The 27855-nt window shown below is 47.6% G+C and overlaps 2 protein-coding genes across 4 annotated transcripts in view; one reads left to right on the top strand and one right to left on the bottom strand.

Moving 5' to 3' along the window:
* Positions 1-27855, bottom strand: part of Syn3 (synapsin III) — a 360471-nt gene that overhangs the window by 214602 nt on the left and 118014 nt on the right. The window lies entirely within an intron of this gene.
* The window catches only part of Timp3 (TIMP metallopeptidase inhibitor 3), a 46648-nt gene that overhangs the window by 14059 nt on the left and 4734 nt on the right, over positions 1-27855 (top strand). For both annotated transcript variants that reach the window (XM_038314796.1, XM_038314797.1), the window contains exon 2: positions 25046-25128. In XM_038314796.1, coding sequence (XP_038170724.1) covers positions 25046-25128 — 83 coding nt within the window. The remainder of the gene's footprint in view (positions 1-25045; positions 25129-27855) is intronic.

Here is a 27855-nt window from a genome sequence, read left to right as displayed (position 1 = left end):
AACGGGGTTGCTGCACGAAGGAAAAGGCTGAAGTTTTGTGAATGGTGGTCCTGGAAAGCCAGGAAAGGCAGAAACAAGAGGAACACGGGCATGGTGGCCACCAAGTTTAAGACTTGTTCGGCTGGGTTTGGGGTACATGTAGGTTTTTAAATCAGCATGTTGGCCAGCTTTCCATCACTGTGACAGGATACGTGTACTAATCAGCTTTCTAAGGAAAGTGATTTACTTTGTCTCACAGCTTCGGAGGGTTTAGTTCACAGTCACTTGGCTCTGTTGCTTTGGGTCTCTGGTAACAAAGTAAGGCTATCACGATAGAAAAGTGTGGGACAGAAGAGGCCTGCTTACTTCCTAGTGACTGGGGAGCAAAAAAAGAGAAAGCAGGAGATGAACACCCCAATCCCTTCAAGGGTTGCACTCTAAGAACTTAAGGCCTCCCTTTAGATCCACATTTCTTAAGGTTCCATCACCTTCCAATAGTGTGGACTGAGGGATAAGCCTTTAACACATAGGTGTGTGTGTGTGTGTGTGTGTGTGCATGTACATGCGTGTGCATGTGAATGTACGTGTGTGTGTTTACGTGTGCGTGCATGTGCATGTGTGTGTATAGGGAGCTGCTCCAGATCCAAGATATAGAAACTAGTAAATTACTTAGATTTGCAGGCTTGATGAGAGAACAATGTAGTTGGGAGAGGAGAGGTCCAGGGCTCAAGTCTTAGGGGGAGAAGGTTATGAGCATTAGAGGGGTGTACAGTTGTGGTACCTCCCTAGGCCCATAGTCTTGTAGCCATGATCCTATTACAGACAGGAGTGCATGTGGAAATCTGATCGTATGATAATACAATTTACAAGAATTTTAGACATTCTCCCCAAGGACATTTATAATCACGAGAGCATTTGTCTTAGAGAATTGGGCAGTGATTGTGTGAAGATTAAACAGCTCCAAATAAAACAGAACAACCTCAAAGGAATCTAACTTTATCCAAAGTTATCTTGGAGTTATCTTGGCTCTGCTGATTGAGCAGTGGCTCCGATGCTCTGGTTGAGGGGCCTTGAGATGGGCAGTAAGGATTCAGGCACCGAGAACATGGCTCACACCATAGCAGGGTTGGGCATTTTAACATGTGAGTACATTCATGCTTGAGCCCTGAGAACTTTAGTGGGCCAAATGGAGCAGCGCAGTGGTATGGAAAAAGGGTCGGTGCCACAAGCCTGGCTCTGTCCCCACTGCTGTGTTACTCTGCATAAGTTACCTCCCCTTAGTGCAGTTAATAGCAAGTCTTAGTGCCTGAGTGTTGACTATTAAGATTCTGACTTTTTAATCAGGAGACGAAAACAGGGTAGGGCATACAACAGCTGGAAGATGCTGGGAATTTGTCCATTTTATGCTCTCAGAGCCTGGGTTGGCCCTTAGCTCCTATACATTAACTTGGTGGCAGGGGTGCGGGCAAGTGAGCTGTGGGCAGGACTGGAGCTCATGGGAACTGGGTCGGGGAAGGAAAATTCTCTATCCCGGGGCTAGGACAGCATGGGTCAGGCAGGCAGCAGGTTCCAATCTAGTGGGTCACTGGGCACCATGCTTTTCTTCCCCTCTCTCCTTCCTAATTTCCTGTCCCCTCCTCCTCTGACACAGTTATAAATAACCTCCAGGCTGGCCTCTGGGCTGAGTATAGGTGATCCAGGGGAAAGTGAGGGGACTGGGGACAGGGCAGAGCTGAATCTTGCCACTTAGTCAGGGGGTCACGGGGTTTCCGGTTGCTCAGGGGAATTTTGCTTTCTCATTTTTTCCCCACTACTGAGTGAGGGTGTAAAACCAGACATGATCTGTGCTGGCACCAGGAGGCCTGGCCTCCTGAGCTGGTGCTGGGTTACATAGGGAAGGAGCTACCTCTCTGCTTGCTGCAGGTCTCCCTGCCAAGGGGCTGGATGGAAGCTTAGAAAAGGAGGCATCTCGGGACACACAGAGGAGAGGGGGCCAAGCCTGTCAGGAGCTGAGGGCTTCACCCCACCCTAGCCTGGTCTCATGTGTGAGGTCGCATGTGCAGAAGCTGTGCCTCAATTCCCACCTTCTTCCTTAGCCACCAGACACATTGGGACTGCTAGATGGAGGTGGGGCATCTGTCCTCCAGCTGGCTCCCATTTGGCTGGGTGTATGTGTCGAAGGCCCTGCTAACACATGAATGAAGATTTCCTGAACATCTATTATGTTCCAGGCAAAGTGCTGAAGTCTTTATGAAGATATTGCTGTCACCCTATATTTCAGAGGTCCAGCCTGTCCCCTGTTGGTGTGGGTCTGGCTGCCTCCCTGCCCAGTTCCATCTTGGACAACTATGCAGGCATGAGCAAGGCATCTCTCTTTGGGTTGTGTCTCTTGATCCCAAACATGCAGGACATGCAAGGTTTCTGTGGGAGAGAAGGCATTGACTTCCTTGTACTGTATTTTTGCCTGACTTCCACTTCTATTCACGCCCAAGGGAACTGTTGGCCACTATGAATATTTTCTACAGAATTTCTCTTCCCATATGGTTTTCTAGAAGAACTATCAGCCTGATTTCTGGCCCCCACCCACAGTCCCAAAGAAATCAGGGCCTTGAAAGCATCTTTTCATGTGATATGTAATATACTGGCTTCAACTGGCTCCCATGCCCAAGGCCATTGCTACTTTATCTGGGGATGACCACAGGCCATCTCTCTGCCATTTTCTCCTGTCTCCTCTGAGTTTGTGACCTTGACTCTGCCTAACAACCCTCTTTCCCAATGCTCTGGCACCATATGGGAGCCTGGCACACCACAGCCTATATACTCAGAGACCAACAGACTTCCAGTTCATTGACTTTTTTTTCCTGTTTAATCTGATGTGCTTATTGGATAGGGTCAACTCTTCAAGGTCAGTTGAGCTCACTCTTGGAATTTCTGGCTTCCATAATATGCCTCTTTCCTCCACGACAAAGGCTCAGAAAAGCATTTCCAGAACCTGGCTACTTCCAGGAATGAGGGAGTGTCAGAAGCTAAGGTGAGATCCAGGGCTTAGGACATGTTCTGGGGTGGAGGACTCCAGAGACTCTCTCACTTATAGGAAGGCCACACCCACATATACTTGTTCTTGGAAGTAGGGAATAAGGGGACTACTAAATTGAGTACTGGCTGAAGAACAAAGCCAGATACTGTTGAACAATGTTGTCAGTGCTGATTTCATAGGTGATAGAGGTAAGGGAGCAAGATGTTATTAATCAGCTTCAAGGTTCCTGAGCCAACCCTGGCAAATCTGAGAAATCCAGGGGGCACCATGCTCTTCCAATGCATCTCTGTCCTAAAGAATATCCCATTCGGAGCTCAGGATCTTCCCAGTACAGACATAAGCATGTGTGGAAGTGCTGCCCAGCCAGTTCATACACATGCTCACTAGGCATTAATAATAGCAATAAAGAAGAGTCCTGCCTGGGTGCTCTCCTGCTGATTGGGAGAGATAGTGAAGGATGCAGGAAGTTGAGCTTAGAATGAAAGATACTTAGGGTTGAACCCCAATGCTGCCTTTTATCACTGGGAGAGTAATGTGAAGTCTGAGCCTTAGTTCAGCCAGTGACAAAATGGGAAGGTATGTAAGATAGGACAGCCATGGCCATGGCTCAACAAAGGTTGAGCTGAAGCTGCATCTGAGGAGTGTGCCCCTTACTCCCCAAAGAAGGTATGTGCTCTCTTCTGGTCATTAAGGCCTTCTCAGTGCACTAATGGTACCAATAAATGCCACAGACGGTTGTCACAGCCCTGGTGAAGACAGACTTTAAGAATACATTTCTAGAGGCAAGATCTAAAAAGGGCAAATAGTGGGTACAGAATGCAAGATTCGGTGCTCTGGGATTCTCTGGTTCTGAAGTCACAGAAGCAAAAATTTTCAAGGGAAACAACGCCACAGGTTGAAACCACTTTCCTGGGGTCATTAGCTAGTTGGGGAGGAAGGGAGGCAACTTCCTGTGGTTAGATTCCTTCCTGGGCCTTTACTACTGTTCCATATAGCACTTCTAGGCACGGCATCCCCGTCAGTGGAGAGATACTTTTAGGGACCCATAGAGAAGAGCCTCAGATGGCCCCTGATACTCACTATCTCCCACTGCCGACTTCTGCACCTGCAAAAAACCCTAGGTCCCCTCCCACCTGCCCACCCTCCTCCCACTTCCCAACTGTTAGCTCATGCCAGGTGCTGATGACTACGGGAGTTTCCAGATAATGTCCCCGGACTTGGCAGAGCTGTATGGGGAATCCTGGTTACTTGGTGTTTTTCATCCTCATGGATATGGATCTCACCTTCACAGGCAGCTGATAAGAAAAGCACAGCCAACTTGCTGTGTATCCAGGGCTCTGGAAATGTGTATATTCTTTAACAGACAATTGTGTTTCTAGAAGTTTGGTCCAAAGAAATAATTGGGCAATGCCTAAATGTCTCTTGCAGAGAAATTTCTTAACTATGTATTGTTAATAAGTGGGCTGCCAAAGAGCCAGAAAATAGCCTGAGGTAGTTCCTTTATTTAATCAACATGGGAATAGCCTTGGGCACTTTTTGAATAATAGAAGCTGGCTCATAATAATAATGAAAAATAGGAATATGGATATAGATGCTTAAAGAAAAGTCAGAATGTTTGTTTTCCAAAACATCAACACCGTTTATTCTTAGGGTGTGTAGTTTTGGATGATTGTCATTTTGGCCCATATTTTCTGGAAAATGAAATTTCCTAGCGGTGACATATCACTTTCATAATTAGATAAAAGAACAATGGAGGGAAAGCCTCCACGGATCTCTGTGTGTGGGTCGAGGACGCCATGGTGGGTGGAAGCCAGTATAGCCTACTTTCTGGGGTGCTCCTTAGAGCTCTTGCAAGGGGGGCTCTCAGACCTTATGTTTCCTGAGAGCTCTGATTACTTCTGTGGACCTGAAGACTGTGTGGCTCTCTGAGGCACCTGCTATGGGAGGGATCCACAGGACCTTCCACAGACTTCCAAATGGAATATTCCTTTGTGGGGGGGGAGGGGCTGTAGGTGGGCCGGTTTCCTCTGCTTCTCTTCTAAATGGGCCAGATCTGTGACTGGGAGTTTGCCAAAAGAGAGTCAGGGAAACCAGGCTCGAGTGCCCTCCCAGTCTCAATCTAGAAGTAGCCAGGATCCTGTGGATTGGCCCAAAGCTAGCCCAAACCTAGAGGGGGGATGTCTGGGAAAGGGTGAGCTTCTGTCATCAGGGACAGCTTGGGGAGGAAGGAGAGCATCTCGGAGAAGCATGAGGGACCTCGGGGGCTGGGCTCTGGGTAGACAGCATGGTGACTGACTGACTAGGGCCAGAGAAAACTTGGCAAGCTCTCAAAGGGCTTGTGAGAGGCCACCTGGGGGCTGGGAGGGAACTCTGGATTCCCACGAAAAGACCAGGGCTGGCCATTATAGAATTGCCCCCATTGCCACTGGCCTCAACCTAAGAGCCCCACCTCCACACCTGTACAAGTGAAGGTGAAGATCCTTTGTACACACACACACACACACACACACACACACACACACACACACACAGAGAGAGAGAGAGAGGGGGGGGCATTCTGTCTTATTAAGTCATCACAAAGTGCTCTTGAACCCCTTTTCAGCATGTATGTACCACCATCCTCCAATGGAGCCAGTGCCCCCTTCATTGACTTTGGGACACACTATTTTATTTTAATTCTTATTCTTATTTTTTTGTTGAGCAGCTTAAATTGAGCAGTTGGGTGTAGGAGAAGTCAGGTATCATGCAAGAAAGCTTTGTGTTGGATAGGACTGGACTTACCTTAGCCATCACTAGATCCCTGCTTGGAGTGAGTGTACCTGGGAATCACAGGCTGGGGGAACTGATCTTTAAGGTGGAGGATATATGTATATATGCCTGCATACTGCACAATACACAGTATGTATTATAATAAAAACATTTTTGGGAATAGCTGGGTTCAGATTGGCCAGGGGCATGTAGGACAGAGTCTGCTTTCATTGGTAGAATGGAGTATTAACATGGCTCCCTTCACAAAAGACATCTATAACCATTTCCTCTATTCTCATTTAGGGACCAGTGTTGCAGGCGATTGCCTTTGTGATTGAGCAAAGAGAAGAGAGGGCAGCTTGCCTTCGCCCTGAAAGGGATGCTCCCTGTGCGCTCAGCATACTAAAACCGCCCACTACAGGCAGAGGGTTTTTATGAGTGGAGGATCAGGAAGCAGAAAGGAACTTTGTTTGGGAAGGTGGCCTCTTGCTGTGACTTTGTGACATAAATGAATAGGCTCCTGGTGGCCCCCAATCTGTCCTGGGATGTTGCCTCAGTCTCTGAAATAACAAAAGGGGTCCTGCAGCACCCACAAGGAATATCAAATACAGCCTTTCCTTCCGGCTTGTCACCAGCTAACTAGTGTGGGTGAGAGACAGAGGTTGCAGGTAGGGGACTTGGAAGGCAGGGGTGAGTTTTGGGGAGAGAAGCTGTGTTAAATGCTCTGTCAGCTACTATGAGTGTCACCTGAGATGTCTACAGAGAGGTCAGCTGATGTGAGCCAAGGACCCACTGATTTGGATCCAGAGACTACTAAATGACTCGTTTAAAGACAGGAGATAGGGGTCTAGGTCCAGGTAAAACAATCAGATAAGATGCCAGAGCACATGAATATGTTCATGTGCATATAAACATTTAGGTATGTGTATTTATGAGTATACACAGACATTAACATATATGATGTTTATCACAGAGTTGTTTACAAAACTATCTAGCAAGCTCTTGGGGCTAAATTATATAAATGCATATGTTTGGGTGGAAAGAAAACAGATCACCAACAAATGTTTTCTAGATGATTCCATCAGAGGTGAAACCATTTCTGCATATGTGCAAGCATGGGCCAGTCCCAGCAAAAAGTTTTGAAGGTACCCAGCAAACGCCAAGTCTTAGTAGATATGCTGTTTTCTTCTGCAGTTACATCATTGTACAAAAGAAACAGTACAAGAAAACAAGAAGCAGACTGGAAAGCTGGGAGGGAAAGAGTGTGGATCAACAGCCACAGTAGAAAAACCAGATACCTCCAATTCCATTTTGCTAAATGTTGGGGAATCTCAGTATCCCTGTTGCAGAGATAACAGACGATTCAAATCCCGAGAAACTAACAGGTTTTTTGTTTGACACTAGCTAGTGCATACAGGTCATCTGATTAATTACTGTCTTCCAGCATTTTAGATAATAGAAGATTTTAGAGGAATGAACCCTGTATAGTGTTGGGCTCTGCAAATATTTGCTAAGCACCAAGGTGTCTGCCCCTGAACCCCAGCCTTGGGAGGTATGAATGGGTGAGTGATCTGAGCACAGTTTTCTAACTCCTTTCCCCTTCCATGCATGACAGCTCTAAGACACTGCTGTCACATCCATTCATTCCACTTGTGGGAACCTAGCAACGCTCCTGCATGCAAGCCAGCACTCCATACACCCGTGGAAAGAGAAGCCTGAAACCCATGATGCTGGGATGGGCTTCCCTGGGGTGCTGGAGTTCTCTAGGTCATTTTCCTTCTAAGGGGCACTCTGAAATCGCAGACCCTTAGCTAACCTGATCTTCAGCTCCCCTGTGCTTTCTTCCTAGTCCCAAAAGGGAGGTCAGCTGGGGAGGTGAGCTCGTGCCAGGCACTTAGCAAATGGTGTCTCATCGGCATCAGCCTTGCCACATTGCTGGGTGTTAGCTTACCCCTGTCCAGCACTACCAGCAAAAGCAGAGCCAGGCATAGCCTCACCCAAAGCTCCCTGTTTAAATATGTGGATTCATCTGGACCGGGACAGCTGCATCAGGCAGAGTGTGCCACCCTACCCTGTTTCCTTGAAATCCATCCATACAGGAACACAGCTCCAGCTAGCCTGGTGCCAGGCCCTGCAAGCTCCTACTTGTACAAATGGATTTTCAAACATGTGACCATCTGTACTCTGCCTGTGCCTCTGTGCTTTTCTGGGTGTTAGCAGAAATCTCCTAAGAGGTTTCCAATGACCCTAGAAGGTGGGGAGGGAAAAGGTGGTGATGATGGCTATTAATTTCCTTGTTTCACTCCAGGCCTATGCAATCCATTCCCCAAAAAAGTAGCCAGAGAAAGCTGTTAAAATGTCAGCTTTTTTAAAGCTCTCCACTGACTTCACAACTCCTTAACAAGTTCTAGAAAGTTCTATGGGATCCAATTTCTGTATCCTTGGCTCTTTTGCATTGTGGAGGAACTATGTCTACCCCAGCCATTCTCTATCTCCCTTTCCCCCTTAGAACCTGGTATTGTATCGGACATTTATTCATTTGTTCTGTCTTTTCTACCATAGTGGCAGGAATGTAGAGGTCTCACTTCTTAGACGATTCCTGGAACTCTGGGCCTGACTAAAATGCACGGAATCCATGTTTTGATAGAAGGGTGAAGTTGGGACTCAGATGGATCAAGTGTCTTGTCTTGGGTCCTCATCAGGGGAGGGAGGTGGTGCTAGGCTCACACTTAGCTCCGATGTTTCAGTATCTGAGTGGGTAAAAAGCCAAGCAGGAGAATTCTAACACGGCCATTTAGGGGCAGACCGCCTTTCAGCCAGCATTCTTTGTGGACTGGAAGCAGATCTTGCAGACATCCCAGACAGACTCCGGGAGATTCTGCCACCTGTTGACTGCTGCCTCAGAATCTGAAGGACCCATTTCTGCTTCTCTATGGGAGCTTCCTAGACCACAAGCAGTACCATTTCAACTCACAGACTTTAAGAACATTGCTTCCCGGCTGAGGAAGCAGAGATGAGAAGTGACTTGCCTGTGATGACCGCAAGCGTTAGAAGTCCCAGGCAGCAGAATCAAGGTTACTTGGATTCATCTGGGAGTACAGGGTCTCTGGGCTAGACCTGGGAGAAGCAGCATTTTCCTCACACTACATTTTCCTTCTCCATGTTTGGTGCACCAGCATACTAGATTTAATGCTGGCACCAGCAGAGGGGAGTGGTGCTGGCACTGAGAGGCATTGGGCATCCTGGGGGAGTCAGTCCCTTGAGGAAATTCAAGGGGTAGAGGGAGGACAAAAATAGCATCTTTGGGGCAACTGGCCCTTACCTTCCCACTGCTCCAAGGGTAGCCTTGGGGGTTGAAGAAGACCATGATCTCACTCCCTAAAGTAGACTTAAACTTAAATGAAACAAGTCACATGTCACCAAGTTGACCCCTCCAAGTATACTGCTAAAAGGGGCCATGGACAAAACGGGATCTGCTAAATTCAGCCAGGCAACTCTCAGTAGTCTATCTAGCCACATAGCTGACCCCAGTCTTAAGCCAGAGAGGCAGGAACTGAATTGAACATTAAGCTGATGCTACCTTTGATCTGAGCCAGCCTTTCATGTTCATTCCTGGTGGTTCTAAGCATGATACCTTCTCTTACTTTTCCTTTTGGTGCCCAAAGATGCCTGAAATTGTTACCAACCAGTGGATGGAGCAAGGAAACATGTCCCCTTTGGCCCAGCTGGTTCCCAGTTGGCACTTCATTATGACTAAATAAAATGGGGGTGGGGAGTGAAGCCTGGCCCTCAGGCTTTCAGCTTTTCATTTGCACCCCTATGTGGGCTTGCTCTTTAGCCTGGGAGATGACTGCTGCCAGATGCTCCTGTTAGCCAGCATCTTCATAGCCGCAAGGCCACTGGCCTCCTGATTCAGAAAGAGTGGTCCCGCTTTCCATCAGACCCTAATTGGTCTGGGTTTGGCCTTCGCCTCCCACAGAATGCTGGCCACTGGCTGTTCCTTCCTCCAGCCAGAACAATGCCAGGCTTTGGCTACTGACCCTGGCCCAAGCAGGCCTGCCAAGACATGGCTTTCAGGCCTAACTTTGTACATCAAGATTGGCTTCCCACACCCACAACCTTGTTGGAAGTCAGGTTTTGGAAAGGCTAACCACATACTAACATACTGTTTCGGATCCACTCAAATGCTCCGTACTCCCAGGAAGGACCAAGATGCCACCTGGAAGACTTTAATCACGAGTTAACATTTGTGTCCATGTTTCCCCTCTCTCTTCTCGCTGGGCTTTTCTGCGCTGTCCACTTGGATGGATACCAGTCAACGTCCCTTGCTTCTACCTGACCTGAAATCAAAATGTGCTGGCCCAGAGTAAGTGGGGCAGCCACCGTTCCAAGACGGGGAAGGCTTCTGCGAGCCTGCAATGCCCCATATGGGGCTCCACTCGCTCTCTTTATTTTCTTTTCTCTTTTTTAAAGAACTTCTTCGTTCTCTTGCTTACTGCCCTCTAGCTTCATCAAGGCCTTGGGAAGGGCAGGCTCTTCCAAAATAATCAATGCCGCTGTTTCCGTTATGACCTGTCTCTCAGTGCTCACAGCCCAATATGGTGTGAATTCACACCTCCGTTTTCTTTTTTTTAATTGAAAATAGATTCTTCTCTCATACAATACATCCTGACCACAGTTTCCCCTGTTTTCACTACTCCCTGCTTCCCTCACCTATACTTCCTCTCTCCTCCAGATCCACCCCCCTGTATTTCCTCTTCAGAAAAGACAGCCACACAGAATAAAACAAGATAAAATAAGACAAGGTAAAGTCCTCATATAGAGGCTGGACAAGGCAACCCAATAGGAAGAAAAGAGTCCCAAGGGCAGGAAACCAGTCAGAGATATATTGGCTCTTTTATATCCTACAGTTAGGGGTCCCACAAAAACACCAAGTGAACAGCCGTAACATATATGCAGAGGACCTGGTGCAGACTAATGCAGGTCCTGAACTTGCTGCTTTAGTCTCTGTGAGCCCATGTGAGCCCTGATTAGTTGATTTGGAGGGTCATGCTCTCCTGGTGTCTTCCATCCCCTCTGATTCCCTACAATCTTTCCCTCTCCCCCTCTTCCAGGGGGTTCCTGGAGCTCCAAGGAGAGGGGTCTGATGGAGACCTCCAATTTAGACTCTTTCCAAATAATATCTGATGGTGGGTCTCTGCACCCCCTCCCATCTGCTGCCTCTGCAAATCTCCATTTTCAATAGGTGAAAAGGGTAAGGTAGTTTGCCTGAGAGAATATCTGTAATCATAGCAACTTGGGAAGTGGAATCAGGCAGACCTCAAGATCAGTTGAAGTTATATGACAAGACCTGGCATCAAAATGAAATGATTTTTTTTTTAAGGGGCTGGGGATACAGCTTAATGGTAAAGAATTTGTCTACCATAGGCAAGTCCCTAGATTCAGTTCCCAATAACACACAGTAACACACACACACACACACACACACACACACACACACACAATAGTTATAGAAGTTGGAATGCAGGTTCAACACAGGTTCTAGGTTACCCCAAGTCCGCATATACTTGATCTCTACACTGCATACACCTCACACAGTAAGTCGCGCTGCTAAACCCCCAATGGGAGATGTCTGGAGATTCCTGGAAGATGCCAATCTTCCTTCTCCTTCTTCTCCCCCTCCATTTTTTTTGTCCTCTTACCACAGATTGGGTGTAGGTACTTGGGAATAGATAAACAAATTCAAGGAATTTCTACCAGAAAACACCAGAGACAACTGCTCCCCTGTGCCCATTTGTGTGTTTGTCTCCCTGAGTCCAGAATCCTCCTGTGTTCAGTGTCCAGCCTGTAGAGCCAGTTAGGCCCTGGTCCTCCAGTGCATGCACACCCCTCTGCTCCAGCTCTCCAGGCCCAGGACCCCTGTTACACACCCCCTCTGCTCCAGCTCTCCAGGCCCAGGACCCCGTTACACACCCACTCTGCTCCAGCTATGCAGGCCCAGGACCCCATTACACACCTACTCTGCTCCAGGTATGCAGGCCCAGGACCCCGTTACACACCCACTCTGCTCCAGCCATGCAGGCCCAGGACCCCTGTTACACACCCCCTCTGCTCCAGATCCCCAGGCCCAGAACTCCCGTTACACACCCTCTCTGCTCCAGCCATGCAGGCCCAGGACCCCGTTACACACCCACTCTGCTCCAGCTCTCCAGGCTCAGGACCCCTGTTACACACCTACTCTGCTCCAGCTATGCAGGCCCAGGACCCCCGCTACACACCCACTCTGCTCCAGCTATGCAGGCCTAGGACCCCCAGTGCATAGCTCTCCCTTTCCAGTTCTCCCAGCAGATTCTACAAGGTGTTTCCTGTGGATCCTGTCAGCGTGCTCTGCTTGCACAGAGAGAATCCATTTAGAACATTGGGAGCTGCTACCCACAGCAGTGTTTTGTTTACATTTACTCTAAAAAAATCCCAACCAAAGGCCTAGGGGTGGGGAAAGTAGGGAAATGAGGACAAGATGTATCCACAGAATGAGACCCCGTTAATCTTCCTTGTCTTTCATAAATAGAAAGTTCCAAGGCAAGGATGTGAGTAAAGCCAGCTCCTGGCTGTTGGAGGAAAACAAAAACTAAGATTCCTATGACTCTGCTGTGTCCATTGTCTCTTGAAAGGAGAGGCTGAGGCTGTGCTGAAGGGAGCTCACTCCTGTTTTCTCTGAAGAGCTCAAGGAGTATGGCAAATAAGCCACTCAGGCTGTGTTGCTTTTCTGGGAGAGTGATTAGTAATGGTTATCCCCCCTGCCATTCTACAAGGGAACCAGAAGGGCCTGAGGTGAGCTTTTAGCACCACTCCAATCAGAGTGAGTCCTTCTCAGCAGAGTTTCTGGCAGCATTGTGACCAGTCTGCAGAGTGCTCACTGCTCATTAGCAAGTGGTCTCTGTCACTCTGAATGGCAGAGGGACCCAGTGAACTGATCAGGGCCACTCTGTATTTACTTCTGCCCAAAGTTTCTCTATAAGACCTTGAAGATAAGATCAGACACATTCCCATGACTTTAATGTTCAGAAATGGGGTTCTAGAGAACATGGGGCACACAGACAATGACTGATGAAATGAAAGAGAACCAAAGGAAAATGCCCAAATGAGAAAATTCAAAGGAGCAATAAAATAGGGTCAGGCCCTAAGATAGTAAGCGACAGTGGAGTGTAGCCTTTCCAACTTACTGTGGAGAATGGAGGCTATGGAAAGATATTGGTAGGCAAAACTCACACAAAAACTTTGTTTTTGTGCAAAACAAAGTTGAATGTGGGTCCCAAGTAACCCCTACCCCACAGCTCTTCCTGTCACTCAGAGGTTGTTGTCCTCAAATCCTGCATTTCCACACCCAGCTAAGCAGTTCCTTAGTAGTAAGAGGTAAACTCATTCAGTCACACCGGAAGTTAAGATCTACACACACAGCAAATTGTTTACACACAAGGTTTTATGTCGACAATGGTAACGCCTTAGGTTGCGCGACGACGCGACTAACAAGCACTCTGAGCAGGGAAGATTCCATCTCTCTCCCCTCGCCGATGGATGCTGCTCCTCCTCTCATCCCCTCTCCCTGGCAAGTTTGCATTCGTCCGCTGCCATGGTGATTAGAGTTGAAGAATGCAAGTGGGAAGAGGAGGATGGTGGGGAGACTGGGAAAGAGGAGGACGCAGAGAAGGGACCCTCAGAATCCGTGACACCTCTATCCTAACAATGACTGAGACAAAATGAGAAGACTCTTCTGATAAGTGTATGCCTGTGATGTCAGCTAGTTAGAAAGTTACCACGGGGAGATAATAAGATAGTCAAAACATGGGATAGCCTGACCCATGTCACAGAAAGCATACGCTGTATAGATAACTCTGGGATGGGCATGGCAAAGAAAGTTAAAGGAATTTATACTTAGTGACCCCGAAGTTCTATCCATCCTTTGAAATGTGCCCTGCTCACTGGTGTCCAAAGAGGCACTTCTGAAAGGTTAAGTAAGTGTGGCCCAAAGATGATAAGCAGGGACTTCAGAGTCAGGTCACCTGGACTGTCATGCTGGGTCCCCCACTTCCTCATTAGATGAGAATCCCTTATTCCCATAAACCTTAATGCTATGAGATGGTGCTAAGGACAGCACTTACCCTGTGAGATCTTAATGAGGTTTAATCAAAATGGGACAATCCATATAAAGAACTCCACTTTGACTATGACTGTGCACAGTACCTGCATATAAATAAGGGCACCTGTTGTAACTGATAACAAAGTGTTGAATAAGGGATATGCTCAATGCCAGCAGATTTCTCATCACTGGGGAAGGTTGCCAACAGGCTCCAGGCTCCAGTGACTCACTGGTGTTTTAGGTCAATGCTAGGTCACATGTGTTCAGCTGCTGTACTCCTATTGTTTATTGTGGAAGAGCATGAGTGTGGTATTGGAAATGTGTCCTTCTTGGCTGTGTTGTTGCACGTGGGAACATCTAGAAGCAGTGGTTAAGTGAGCTTCAGGAGTAGCTAAGCCCCCTTTGTAATATCACTTCACATGAACAGGAAGAATCGGAAGCTATGGGTCACGTGTGGTCAGGTAGGTCACTTAGGCGAAATACTGTATGACTTCAGCTATGCAGCGAAGGTGCATGGGAGAAGTGATCTGTGCTTTGCATATTTTGAGGGTGCTCTGTGCTGTGGTAGTTGCTGTAGGAGTTGAGATCCTACTGTCCAACAATAAGGTGTGGTCAGAATTATCATGTTAGTCCTCTTTCAGAGTGCATTGGTACTGTAACTGTTGGGGACAAATTCACTCTGCATGACTCACAAATCCAGGTACCATTCCTAGAAGCTAGAACGAATCCACATGCGCTCCTCCAGTTTGCAGTAGAGAGTTCTGAGACACGGCAAGGGTTTGAAGAGGCTGATTCTCCCACAAAGTTCTCAGCAGCAATGGCTTTCCTAAGTCCTTCCCTGGTCAGCCTTGGCAGTCTCTCCTCATTCTTCACGTCTGATGCATCTGACCTTTTGGTTGAACATTCCATGTTTGCTGGTTGTTGAGTCATAGAAAAGGGGTGAGCTCTGTGGCTGGGCACATCTGTATTTAATTTCTAGTTGTATGACCTCTGACAAGTTCCTCAACTCCCCTGAGTCTTGCTTCCTTCTGTATCCAATGGAGATGCTACACTTAGTTTTAAGGAGTATGTGTATCATCTGTAGGTGTGTGTCTTGCACACTGTTGTATTTCACCATCTGACACAGTGTCTGGCATGTATGTAGCAGACTGTCAGGTATTTATATTATATTTATATACTTATTTGTGCAGGAGATATTTACAGAATGCATAGAGGTTCGGGTGCTGTGGGTCCTGTAGAGCGGATAGTCATGGACTATACAGTCTTTTCTCTATCACCAACCCTTGTCCTCCTCAGTTACACTGACCAGGCCAACAAAGATTGTTCAGAAATACCAAAACTATGGTGGGAGCTGGTTTTATAATTCTGTCATTATCCACCATGACCAGAAGAGGTGGCAATTAGCATTCTTTACATATATTTTGTTTAAAGTAGGTGGGACTTGAAGAGGCACTTGGAGCTTATCTCAGAGAAACATTCCTGCACACCCTTGATGACAGCTATTTCTGATTAGCACACTTAAGAGTTTTTCTCATGCCTTTTCTACCTGACGATTCATCACCACCTGGACATAGGACCTGTGAGCTGGTGGGCCAGGACCAGTATCACCTGTTTCTAGTGGGATCTGCCTATCTGTTTCCATTTACTGTTCACAACTGTGCTGGCTTGTTATGAAGCTGGAAGAAGCTCTGATGATTAGAGAAGCTACCCAGAGGACATGTTAAAGTCATACCAGGGTTTCTTGACATCTGTGCTATACAAATATACTGCAGAAACAGAGCAGACATTGCTGAATGCTCAAACCACAGTAATGCCTCCTGCCTCTCCCAGTGCCTTCTGAGAACAGAATTGCTATCTGCAGGTCTGGTGTGCAGAGGGGAGGTCCCTTGGCTTAATGGTGGTGCAGTTCCTAGACCTCTCCCAGCATCCCTCAGCTCTTCTAGCAAACAAAATCCCAATTAGGAGAAAAAATCAAATGCTATAGACAGCTCCTGAGACACTGCCAGCTGTTCTGCTCTCACAAACGACCCGACCTGAAAGCTCAATGCTCTGAGAACCGTTGGAGGGCACGGTATTTTTCTGGGCACTGCTTCAAAGGGGCTGTGGTTGAAGACCAGGCTGCTATTCTGGTGGCCACTTGTGTGGGATAAAGTTTCCCATGGGCCCATGGGGAGGGGCTGGAGCCCAGGAGGGAGGGTGGGGGTGGTCCAAGCCCCCCTTGCCAAGTGTGAACCAATGGCAAAGAGCAATGGGCAGTTCTGAACCCTGAGTGCATCTGAGCTTGGCAGAAATCAGTGTGCACCCTAGACACGTCTTCTCTGTCCACAGCACAGATGACCAACCAAACACCCAAGGCAAACCCACTTTAGGAGGTTAAGGGGTTTGAGTTGGGGGAGGGTATTGGAGATGCAGGGAGCTGTATTAAACCCTAACTTTGAACTTCAACAATGGAATGCAGACTGGAAGGAGCTAATCGTGGATTTGATACAAAGAGGGGCATGTAATACCCAAACTAGTTTCTTGGGGTTTCTCAGGGCTTTTTGGGAGCCTTCTAAGATGTTCTAAGAGATGCTTTTCCTTGATGGATCAACAGTCACCGGGGAAATCAGTCTCACTGCAGGCTGTGCTTTCTGTTACTCTGCAGGCTAGGATCTATAGTCTATAGGTATATTTGCCTTTACTTACCGCCAACAGACCCATTCCTTTGTGGTTCTAGGGACTTCTCTGATGAGAACTGGAACAGGACCCCTTCTAGCCTGGGGTTCTGTTCTGTAATCTCGTACTTCCACTTTCTTGTCTTATAAGACAGAAAGAAGGTTCCTGAAGGTAGGAGCCTTGTCCACCTGCTTATTGCCAGATCTCTAAGGCATGCTGTTAGATCACAGTGCTTTATATGTTTCTTAATAAATCCTGACCAATAAACAGATCAATCTCAAGTGCTTGCCAAAGGAGGAAGAGAAAGAGGGGGAGGGGCAGAAAAGAGGAACACACTTTGGAAATAAGCAGAAAAAAACATGATGGAATGTGACCCAGAGGGGCAGCTGAACTCAGGTCTCCTCCCTGTCAAGAGGGCTGCAAGGGAATCAGCAGTGGCAGTCCTGGAACTTTCAGTGGGAGCTTCCTTTAGGTTCCTGAGCCCGAGTCCCTCATCTCTCCCTTGGTTTGGGTGCAGGCTTCCATAGAGACAGCAGGTTGACTGAGCCCCCCTCCCTCTATAACAGCATCCCCTGGCTCACTTCTCTTGGAGTGTGAATCTTCCATGTTTGGGACCAGGATCTCTTCTTGGGCTCTCAGATCACATTTCACATACTTCCTTCTTGTCTAAGTAGCTCGTAGGAACTGGGACCCCTGCCCCTCTTCTCCAGGAGGCTAAACCGGAAGATAATCCCATGTTTTTCTCTTACTTTACAGTCCCTCTCCAAGTCTCATTCATTCTGCGAATGTTTTCGAGAACCTGCTGCATTGCAGGCTTGATGCCAAGTGCTGACACTCCAGGTTGTCCCTGACATCTGGTTACTAGAGATGCTGCTGAGTTCCCAAAGAACTGATCACATAACAACAACTAACCAGAAGGAAGGAGGGAATTGAAATAAAAGAGAGTATATGGGAATAGCTTTGCCTAAGGAGACAGGAGGCTTAAGCATTTCAGTTGAGGAGACTGATATGTAGTTAGGGACATAAAAAGGAAGTAGAAGCCCAAGTGGCACCTTACAGTGCTTTGCAAACCTATATCACTGAAATACCATGTCCTTTCTCAGATATGAGATCCTTGCTCCCAGCTAAGTCAAGTTTACCTTCAGGAATCAGCCATCCCTAACGACTTTTGCCCTTTCCCGGGCCAAATGATGCATAGCATATCTTTCTCCCAAATTGCCAGTGGCCCAGGAAACAATTAAGGATGCCTGCTTTTAAAAGCAATTGGATTAGAAATTAAATGCATTAATCCCAAATCTGAGAAGATGCCTGAGGCCAGGAACCCTTGCCTTTTGCCTCTCAGAGTTTCACACCGAGGTCATATCAGGAAAACGGGAACATTTTGGAGGTTTTGCTTTCTGTTCCTTTTGGGTGACCTCCAAGTTTCAGGCAACCTGACCTGTGGACCTGGATTCTCTCACCTTCCTTCCATGGCCCTTTTATTTCATGCACAAACAGCGTCACCAGGAGCTATTTCCTGGTTCCTGGCTAAAGCAGATTTACACAATGCATATAAGGCAAGACCCTGCACAAACCCTCCCTTTCCATAGAAGCCCAAGAACTGAGGACTGAGCATCCCCAGGCTGAGCTTGCCCAGGGACGTCAGAGCACAAAGAGGGTACCAGCCATGGAGTACTAAGCCCTGGGAGCTCTGGGGTGGGGAGGTTTTTAATGGCATTCCCTGAGAAGGAACTGTACTGAAATGATTTGCAGCTTTCCAGATTTTTAGAGAGTGTGTGGATTGGGTTTATTTTTAGCCCCAGGCATTCATTCTTGCCAAAAAACCCTGCTTAAATAAAACCAAGATTAATATTTTTACTTAACGGAAAGAGTTAGTCAGGACAGTCTTTGAACTGGAGTCTGCTTATCTTGATGGGGAGTGCAGTTATAACGTCTGGCCTTGGCTTCGACATCAACAAAAAGGGCCTTTGAAACTGACAAGGAAGAGCCCTGGGGAACCAGGAGAGGATGCAGGAAGTGCCTGTTTGGGGGAGGCCATGGGGGAGGGGTGTCTTCCTGGAAAGTGGGAAGAAGGCCCTGGTTTTTACTAGGGGCCAGCTGCAAGTTTGCCTCATTCCCAGCCAGTTCCTCATCCTCCCCCGACCTTCTCCCAAAGTCTGGTCCAAATTTCTGCTTCCTCTAATTTCATCTGTTCCAAACAAGGTGTCTTCTGCAGGATGGATCCAGAACAGATGTTTTGATGCACCTCCCCCAAGGCAGACTCCACTCTCTTGTGCACTGGCCCTGGTTCCTGTGGTTCCCGCCTCTGGCTGTGCTTGCCATACTTTCTTATTATTACGTGTGTCTCCTGCCTCTGGACTTGGAGATCCTAGGGGTCTCATCTATCTCATTTACCCACTACTCCCGGTCAGGCACAGGCCTCAGTATGGTGGATAGATGGAGGTTTATCTGACTTACCAACTGAGAACTGCCCTTATCCCATTTTGATGTCTCAAAAGCAAAGACAGACTTGGTTATCTTTCGCAGCTTACACAAGAGAGCTACTTGTTTATGTTTAAGTCATCCTCTTTCCGTGTGGCGTTGTATATGTGAAAATCACATTGATTAACTTCGTGTATCTAGCCCAAATGTATTAGAAGTCTGTGATGTTTTGGTCTTCCTGAACGTTCTGAGAAGAGCAGCTGGTCAAACAAAGCATTTACTTTGGGAGCCTGCATTCTACTGGGGAAATATAGGTCATCAAGCACGTGACCTGAGGGTGCCAAATGTCAGGCAGGACCCAATAGGGGTAGAGCATGGTGGGGTGAGTGTGGGCTTGAGGAAGGGTGTGCAGGGAGGCATTAGAGATGGCATCCATGACCAGGTTGTAACAAACAGGCGATGGAGGGAATATGCAGGAGTGAAGCCATGGTGTCCAACCTTAGCAACTGCAAGGGTAAAGACTGTGGGGTGTGTGTTTGGAGTAGTGGGCTTAGGACTTGAGCAAGATGCCCTTCCCTGAGATGGAGAAGGCCCCCAGAGGTGTGGCCTATTACTAGGAGCTCTGTGTTGGACTAAGTGGTACCTCACATGGCTTAGTAGAATCCCAGGTGTGAGTGCCTTAATGAGGCCTCAGAGCCATGGAACTTCTGGGTTTGGGGGCTCCAGGTGGGTGGGAACTGTCACTCACAGGCTGTATACAAAACCACAATTGGAAGAGCATGATTAAGAACACATAGTTGGTTGGACTGAGCCTCTTGGATATTATGGGTAATTTTGACAAACGGGCTTTGATGAGGTGGGAAGAGAACCCAGGGTTCTGTGAGGGGAGCAAGTACCTGTGAGATTGGTAATCATAACCCACTATTTATAGGCTAGGATGGAAAGTGACCGCAGTGACCGGAACAATATGCCTGTGCCTCCTGCTATTTCAGACTGTATTGCTAGCGGTCTCCTTGGTCTGACCTTCTGACTTGAGCCTTTTTAGAGAGGGTTTTAGAGTTTGGGGTCATAACACCCACAAGACTGAGAACCAGGGAGACGCAGGAGCTTCTAAGTTCCCTTCATCTTCATTCCTGCTGTCTTGTCCTCAAATGTGGATACATTAAGAGTCCCTAAAGGAACAACAGGTTCCTGAGAACCTGGAAAAGGATTGTGGCAAGGGGATGCTGTGTATCGTCAGGGGAAGGCTTCTGTTTTCCTCTGAAGAACCAAAAAAAAATTACAAATCTGTAAATAACTGTCCATCTCCCTGCCTCCGAATCACCTGCTCTGCTCCATGGTTGCAAAGTGTTTTCTACATACATACACATTATCTGTTGATGGTGATTATTTGTAGATTCTTGTTACTAATAAGAGAGAGGGAAGGAAAAAGTAAAAGAGAGAGAGAGAGAGAGAGAGAGAGAGAGAAGAGAGGGAGGGAAGGAGGGAGGGGTAGCCTTAAGGTTGATTGAGTTGATGAAGGTGTTGGGGGACACATCAGGCATCCCCTTTCAAGTCCCATTAGAGTTGACAATGGGAATAGAATACAGTTATGAACTCTTATGCAAAGATTCAATGGCAGTCTTCTTTCTTGGGGCACTCTCCATTTTCCTCCACACTGAGAGGCAAAATGGCTCAGTAGGTACCAATAACAGGCACAGTAATTCCCATCCTACAGAGTCACCCCAAAGGGAACACAGTGAAGTATACACAGTCCTTGGCACATAGGGCACAGTCTGTCAATGGGAGTTTCTATCAATATATTCTAGTTCTTTTCTTCACTACGCTTGCAGGTGCGATGCAAAGAGATGCAGGAATTGGTGGGGTGGGTGGGCAGCTGGATGAGCAAGGAATCCCTGCTCTGCCATTCTTGGACAGCTTTACACAGAGTCCTGTCTACCCTGTACTCCACATTTTCAGAGCCAGCCACGTGGCTCCTAGGAGAGAATAGATGGAGTGGTATAGCTCTTGATGGGAGCCTGAGATAGGCGATCCCCGTTAACTTAGGGCCTTTGTTCCCCAAATTAGCCAGGCCAGCAGCCCCACTGCTTATCCTTCCACCCAGTCAGTAGGAAAATCCGTCTATTAGATCAGGGAGAGAAAGGTCTTGTTTTGATTGATGGTGGTTGGACTGGTGGAGGAGGGTGGAAGGTTGTGGAGAGAGACCTGGGCCAGCTCCCGGGTATCCTGTCCTTCTCGGAATATGTTGATTAACAGCAGATGTGTGATTCCTAGAGAGACACCCAGCGATGCGCTTGCCCTGGAACTATTGCTGTTTAAAGTTTGTGCTGCTGAGGTCCCCATTGCTAACGAAACAGGGTGGGCCATAGGGAGGAAGAAAAGTAACAACCTTCCATGCTTAGAAGAGCCGTGCTCTGTCTGCCTTGGTTTTGCAAACACTGACCAATCTTCCCAAAAGAGATGTGCTTTTATGACTTCTTTCTCAGGTCCCTGATATATTTGAGGACTCAACATATATTTGTGGATCTGTGAGCCAGTTCCCAAGCACCTATAGCCTGCTCTTTTCCTTTCTGTGGTCTGTAGATTGGAACCAGGGCAGTCTGGGCAAGTCTTTCTATCATCCTTCTACACCCCAGCCTCTACTCGGTTTCTTAGAAACTTTGTGTTCAAATATTATCGAAGCCTTAATTAACCCCTTCCTATCTCTTTCAATCTCCATGTCCTCAGAAGCAGAGAACTCAGACGACCTAAGGAACATCAGAGGTTGAGTCAGGCAGGGCCTCCACCCTCTAGTCTCTGGCAGCACTTATGACCCTCGGCGATTTGTTCTTTGGTGCTAAACTCCACCTTGTCTCCCTGCTAGACTGCAGTCTGTGGAAGCAGGAAATTGGGCTTGTATTTCTTGCTATCACCCCTACCAAGCATTCATGCTTCCAGACACCAGCCTAGGCCATGCCCAGGCTGGCTCAGCTGCTGGAGGACATTGGGTGAGTGGCCACTCTCTGGCAGGAATAAAGAGAACCGGTGTCCAGCATTGTCTACCTCAAAGCTGCCATTTGAAAGTGGAGGGAGAGGCTAGATGTAATGTCAGCTCTAAGTTGCGAAGAGTCTTCTGTTGCTGTTGAAGTCTTGGACACCCACCAACCTTCTTGTTCCCCATGGTCCCTGCCTGGGCCAGTGGACTGCCTCCAGGAAAGACCTTACTGCCAAATAGGAAAGCACAGAATAACACACATCCAAGTTGCACAGGACAAACTAAAGCAAATGAAGTTATAATAATTCACAAGCCAAATAGGTAGATTTGGGGCTGGCAAGCAATTGACTTGGAAGGGCTGTGTATCTATTTGGGAGTACAGGATGTTGTTTAATTTTAGTTCAGCTCCAGAGAAAACATTGGTACGGCCTCTACCCTGGGCTTCTGCCCCCATCTCTCTAGAGCACAGATACCACCTTGTTTGGCAGGTGCCACTAGATCACTGTTGGGTCATTTGTAGTGACAAGGCTGATGGCAGAGATGCTTCAGTCTGAAGGCCTCATGCACATTAGTTCTGGGTTACCTCAAGTCTGTTACCATACACTTCTCTGTGATTTTTACAAGGCTGAGGTATGTGAATGAGTTTTCCTTTATTTTCATCACAGCCAGGAATCTCTCCTCTACACTAATGCCATGGAAGGTTGACAAGTCTTAACTGATTGGGCTCTAGGGTAGACAAATACCAAGTGAGGTCCTGGTGGTGGGTGCAATGCTAGTGGCAGTGAGGTAAGATGAATGGTACCTGGGGTGGATCACATACTGTTCTTGGTGCTTGTTCTTGGTCCTCACGGCAACTTTCAGATGACTGCTTTCATCACTCCCAATTTATGCATTAGGAAACTAAGGCCAGAGAAATTTAGTAAATTACCTATGGACACGTGGCAACAGTGCTGAGGTTTGACTCCATACTGGAGCCTGCCAAGCCCAGGTCTTTATGGTGTTCTTCCCCTAGTTATAAGTGTGTCACTTGTAATCAGTGTGAGTGGCATTAGATCAAGAAAGCCGGAGAGATTTTAGGTGAAAGAGTTGTAGTGAGACCGCATAGTAATAGTAGGATTTGAACTCTGATGTAACTCGCTGAGCATAAAAACTCAGTGTGTTTTCTCTAAACTGTCCCCAGATGAAAAACTTCCAAGCTCAGGCCATTTCAGGGTAAGAAAAGATTTGGCTGATATTTTGTGCAGAAGCTTCCAGAAGTACCCAGCTTTATAGAGCAAACTTGCTTAGGATATTTTATGTCTAAATCAAGGTGAGCTCTTCGCAAAGCCAGGAAAGGCTAGATGCTGCTATTTAAAGAAATCTCTCTTGCCGTTTTTCCTCTTAGGCAAAACCTTACTCCCCAATCAGTTAAGACTGGGTAAATGAAACTGCTGAATATGAAGTCAATTCAGTTCCTTAAGAAGGAGAATCAATTGTCAACTCCAGGTGATCTGTTTTCTACCCAGCAGCTGGGCTGCCCCAATGTGCCCCTGAAGTTAGGGTAGATGAAAGGACTCTGGGGGCCTCTGGGAAGATGGCCCGCTGCCTGCTACTGATGGTCTTGCAAAACGAGACATGAGAAATGGAGGCAGAGCCTTCAGGGATGTTGCTCTGGAACCTTGTCAATGTCTGGCTTGTACAGCAGACCTGGAAAGAGCCACTCACCCCCTTTTAACTTGAACTGCCTCAGCTCTGGAGCTGTCTTTGCCTGTGGGATCTGTGTTGCTAGGATGGTAAAAAGGTCTAGATTGATTCATTTAAGTTCTGATTTCATGTCTAACCACAAAAGTGTGATCTAGGCACAATAAGCAAGAAGCCAAGAGGGATGGGAACTTGGTTCCTCATGAAGGTGTTTTTAAGCAAGAAATATAGAAATATTATGGGATATGTACAAGGGGGAATAAGGAATCCAACAGTGTGTGTGTGTGTGTGTGTGTGTGTGTGTGTGTGTGTGTGTGTGTGTGTGAAAGAGAGAGAGAGAGAAAGAGAGAGAGAGAGGGAGAGAGAGAGAGAATGAGAGGGAGGGAGGGAGGGAGAGGGAGGGAGAGGGAGAGAGAGACCCTTTTTACATGTGTAAAGAGTATTCAATTCAACAAGCATTTTTTGAATATTTACTCCAAAAGTGGGTTGGAATGAGTTGCATGTTTGCTCCACGTCTGACTGAAGGAGCTTGAGTTCGGAATGTCAATAGCATCTTAGAACTGAAGAGTCAGTAAAAATGCAGCAGAGCTTCTGCTGCTGCGCTGTCCCCCTGCAGTAGTCCCCACCTTTCACGAGTTCTTAGAATCGAGGGATCTCCCCCACATCCACACTGAGAATGACCCACTTTCTGCAGGTCTCGTTTCCTCATTGATGGCTCCACGTGGCTGGCATTAAAAACCCCTAAAGACTGCTTAGGAGAGAAAGGCTGTCTTTACAGTCTAGTAGAAACAGAAGGAACTGTCTCTTAACCAATCAAGTCTCACCAAGGAGTGCTAGACCCTGCACAACTGGAGATGGTGTACTCTGATTGTAGGAGGATGTTGAGAAAATGAATAATGACTAATACTGTTGAGTATAGTTGCTGTGCACCAAGGATGCCTAGTGTAGCAGTCCTTCTATTTTTGATGCCAAGGATGATGATTCCAATGGCATTTAGCTAAAGGTACATCAAAGGCATGGATATGTTTCACCTGCTTTGTTTCACCTAATTGCTCCAGTTCAGAGGATCTGGACTATTGAGAATCTTGTTCTAGGAATGAGAAGTCAGAATCAAAGTTCCCTACTTGTCTTGTGTCACAATACCCATGAGCAGTGGGGCTGGGATGGGAACCACTCATTAGGTAGGCCCCCTCAGAACTACACTTGATTGCAATTACTAGCTTAGTGGTTGGCCCTGTGGGCCAATCGGAATGTTGACTTGGGGTTCTGAGGGAGCAGGAGCTCATCATATCTCTGTGGATGGGCCAGGGCATAAAGAACTCCTGGTGAGCTAGAGGATCAGGAAGAGTTCCCCTTCCAGGTGTGGCTCAGGCCTTTCTAACCCCCTTCCCTCTCTGTCTTGCTCTCTCTACAGTGATCCGAGCCAAAGTGGTGGGGAAGAAGCTGGTGAAGGAGGGGCCTTTTGGCACACTGGTCTACACCATTAAGCAGATGAAGGTGAGTGACATCATCACTGGCCCCAGGAGAGATCTTGGGGATTTGCTAGAAGAGTCATGGCCAAGGGAGGCCAAATGGTTGGAACTATACTGTGTGTTGACTCAGTGTAGCCCCAGGGAGCTGCTGAGGCGGCAGGAAGAGATGGTAGCTGTTTGCTCCAAAGCCAGCACAGGCAGATTCATTCATAGGTCTTTGTTGGGCGGCTGAGCCTTGGAACCAGATGGCAGATAGCTTTGTTACTTGCTGACTGTGAGACCTCAGTACAGTTGCTGCCCTTCTTTGGCCTGTCTAAGACCTACAAGATCATAATCTTGGACCACGTGGTCCCTAAGAGCCTTTGTGAGCTGAGTTGTGTTGTACCTACAGAGCCAGTGCTGTCACTAAGGTTACGTGATAGGTGTCCTTTCCTCCAGTCTTCATGTTGAATGAGTGCTGAACACAGGGTCCCCTTTCTTTCCCATCTTTGGTTGCCTGCCTGTATTATAGTTCATTAGGAATATTTGCTAAGCATATTCACACCATCAGACCATTCACCAAAGCCCATGAAGGTTCCTAAGTATGCCAGGGTAGTCTAAGGAAAACACAGAGAACCCATGTCCTGGCCCTGTTTCTAATCCTAAAGAGCCCACTGACTTTGGCCTTGTGCTTTTCCAGGCCATACTGTTACCACTGGTTGGTAGTGCGGTGTTAGGCTTGGCACCTCACTGTTCAAGCATCCTAACGGGTAGGGTCTTTTCTAACCAGGAACTCAGAGTAGCTGCTGGAAGCATGTTCTTACGTTTGCCTCGGTGGCACTAAGGACTGGGGCTTCAGCTTGAATAACTCAACTGTTCCTCGGCCCCTGCGCTTTTATAAAAGCACCTCGCTATATGCAGATGCCTGTGTTTGCAGTCTGTGAGCCCACAAGGCAGTTTCTACCTTCAGACTGTAGTTGTATGCAGGGAGAAGAGACATGCACGGACAAGTTCAAGATGGGATGTGCTGTAGGCCTTGTGAGCTGCTACCTCTTTACTCATTGCTGGTCTTTGCACCCTTGGACATTAGGGAGCAGGGCGGGGAGGGGGTGTGTGTGTCTGACATTCAGTAGGCAGATCTTGGAGAATGCTTCCCATCTACTGAAGAGGTGAAGGTGAGACCCAAAGGTCTGAAAAAAATTCCTCAGAAAGGACAAGTGTTAAGGACCAGTTGGGGTTGAGGGGTGATTCACCCCTGGGTGGAGCCCAGCTATCCTAGAGACTGACCTTTAGGCCTCTTTATTCCCTCCAGAGGCCTGTGGCTAGATGCACTAATTCTGTGGAACCTGTTGCTCTGGCTTCAATTGTGGAAACACTCCCAGGCTCTTGGTTATGTAATGTTCAGAGTCAGCCCTGGCCAGATGCCCTTGGCTGCCTGGGCTTGGTCATGAGAGCAGCTTATGTCTTCAGACAGCTGGGAGGCCAGGAATGGGTGGAGGTGGGAAGCTCCTTTGCAACCTCTGGCACCGAGGAAAGGGAAGCCAGAGCTTCTGGCTGCAGTGGAGGCCCCTTCCCTGCCTGCCCTGCTACATTGAGGTTGCTGCAGAGACATAACAGCGGGGCAGGAATTCCTAAACTGGCTTGCCTTCCTTCCTGCCTTCAGGGCGTAGAGGCCCAAGTTACCAGAGGCCTTTCTGTGGCAGAATGTCCCTGGTTGGTGTCACACCCACAAGTGGGAGTTGTTTAGAGGCAAACTAACTTGTACTTTCACCCACCAGCCTGCCAGCACACCACTCCCAGGCTGGCTTGCTCAGACTCTGTTCACTGTCCTTCAGCTGGGCATTCAATGTAGGAATCTTTCCCTTATTTCTGACGAGGTTCAATAGGAAGTGATGTGCCAAGAGTCGTGTATTTAATTAAGGGCATACAGCTAGGGGACCTTTCCTAATCATGTGTGGCTCTTGACGTGCAGCCTGCAAAAGATATAACAGAAGATTCTTTGGAGGGCAGCTTGTTTCTCGGTCTTACCTAATGTCTTTTACTAATTCTAACTATGTTTCCAGCCCTGAGTTATCTAGAGAGACCATTTGCCTTCCTGTCAGAGCAGGGGCCAGTTGGGAATGGGCGTCTGCCCATTCACCGCCATCCTCCTCAGCCTCTTCGGTGCTTAGCATTGGCCTGTAAGATTGGGGGGGGGGGGGACGACAAGGACATGCTTGTCACAGTTAACATGATGTTAGCAAGTAATATTTATTGAGCATATGCTATGTCCCTGGCAATCTGCTAAGCCTTTGTATGGCCCAGCCTTGTGCCAAGGGTGTGAAACAGCCTCTCAACACTTGGAAGTAATGGAACAGTTAAGATTGTGTGTAGGAAGTGGCAAACTATAGGGTTCTTTACCATGGGGTCTTGGAGGACAAGGAAATAACAAAGTAGGGGGGCTACAAGCAGACTGATGCTCATTTCTACCTACTATGGGGGCGTCCCTCACTTGCTCATGTTTAGTTCCCTCAAGGGACTTAAAAAGCCAGGTTGCCAGTTCTTTATCGCATGTTCTAAGTGTGATTGGCTGGATGGGAAGCACGTAGTGTTTGGAAAAAAAAATCACTGATGGACTTCTGGTGATGAGAAAAATTGAGACTGTTCCCACGGGCCCCTAACCCAAACTGCCAGTGGTAATCTCACAGTAAGGGGAAATGTAATCTAGACCAAGACTGAACCAGGTCTTCTGTGTTGGGTGACACTCTCCCTTGAGTCTGACAAGCTGGACTGA

This window comes from Arvicola amphibius, chromosome 17, assembly GCF_903992535.2.
Source record: "Arvicola amphibius chromosome 17, mArvAmp1.2, whole genome shotgun sequence".
Classification (NCBI taxonomy): domain Eukaryota; kingdom Metazoa; phylum Chordata; class Mammalia; order Rodentia; family Cricetidae; genus Arvicola; species Arvicola amphibius.
This window is presented reverse-complemented; position numbering and strand designations above follow the sequence as displayed.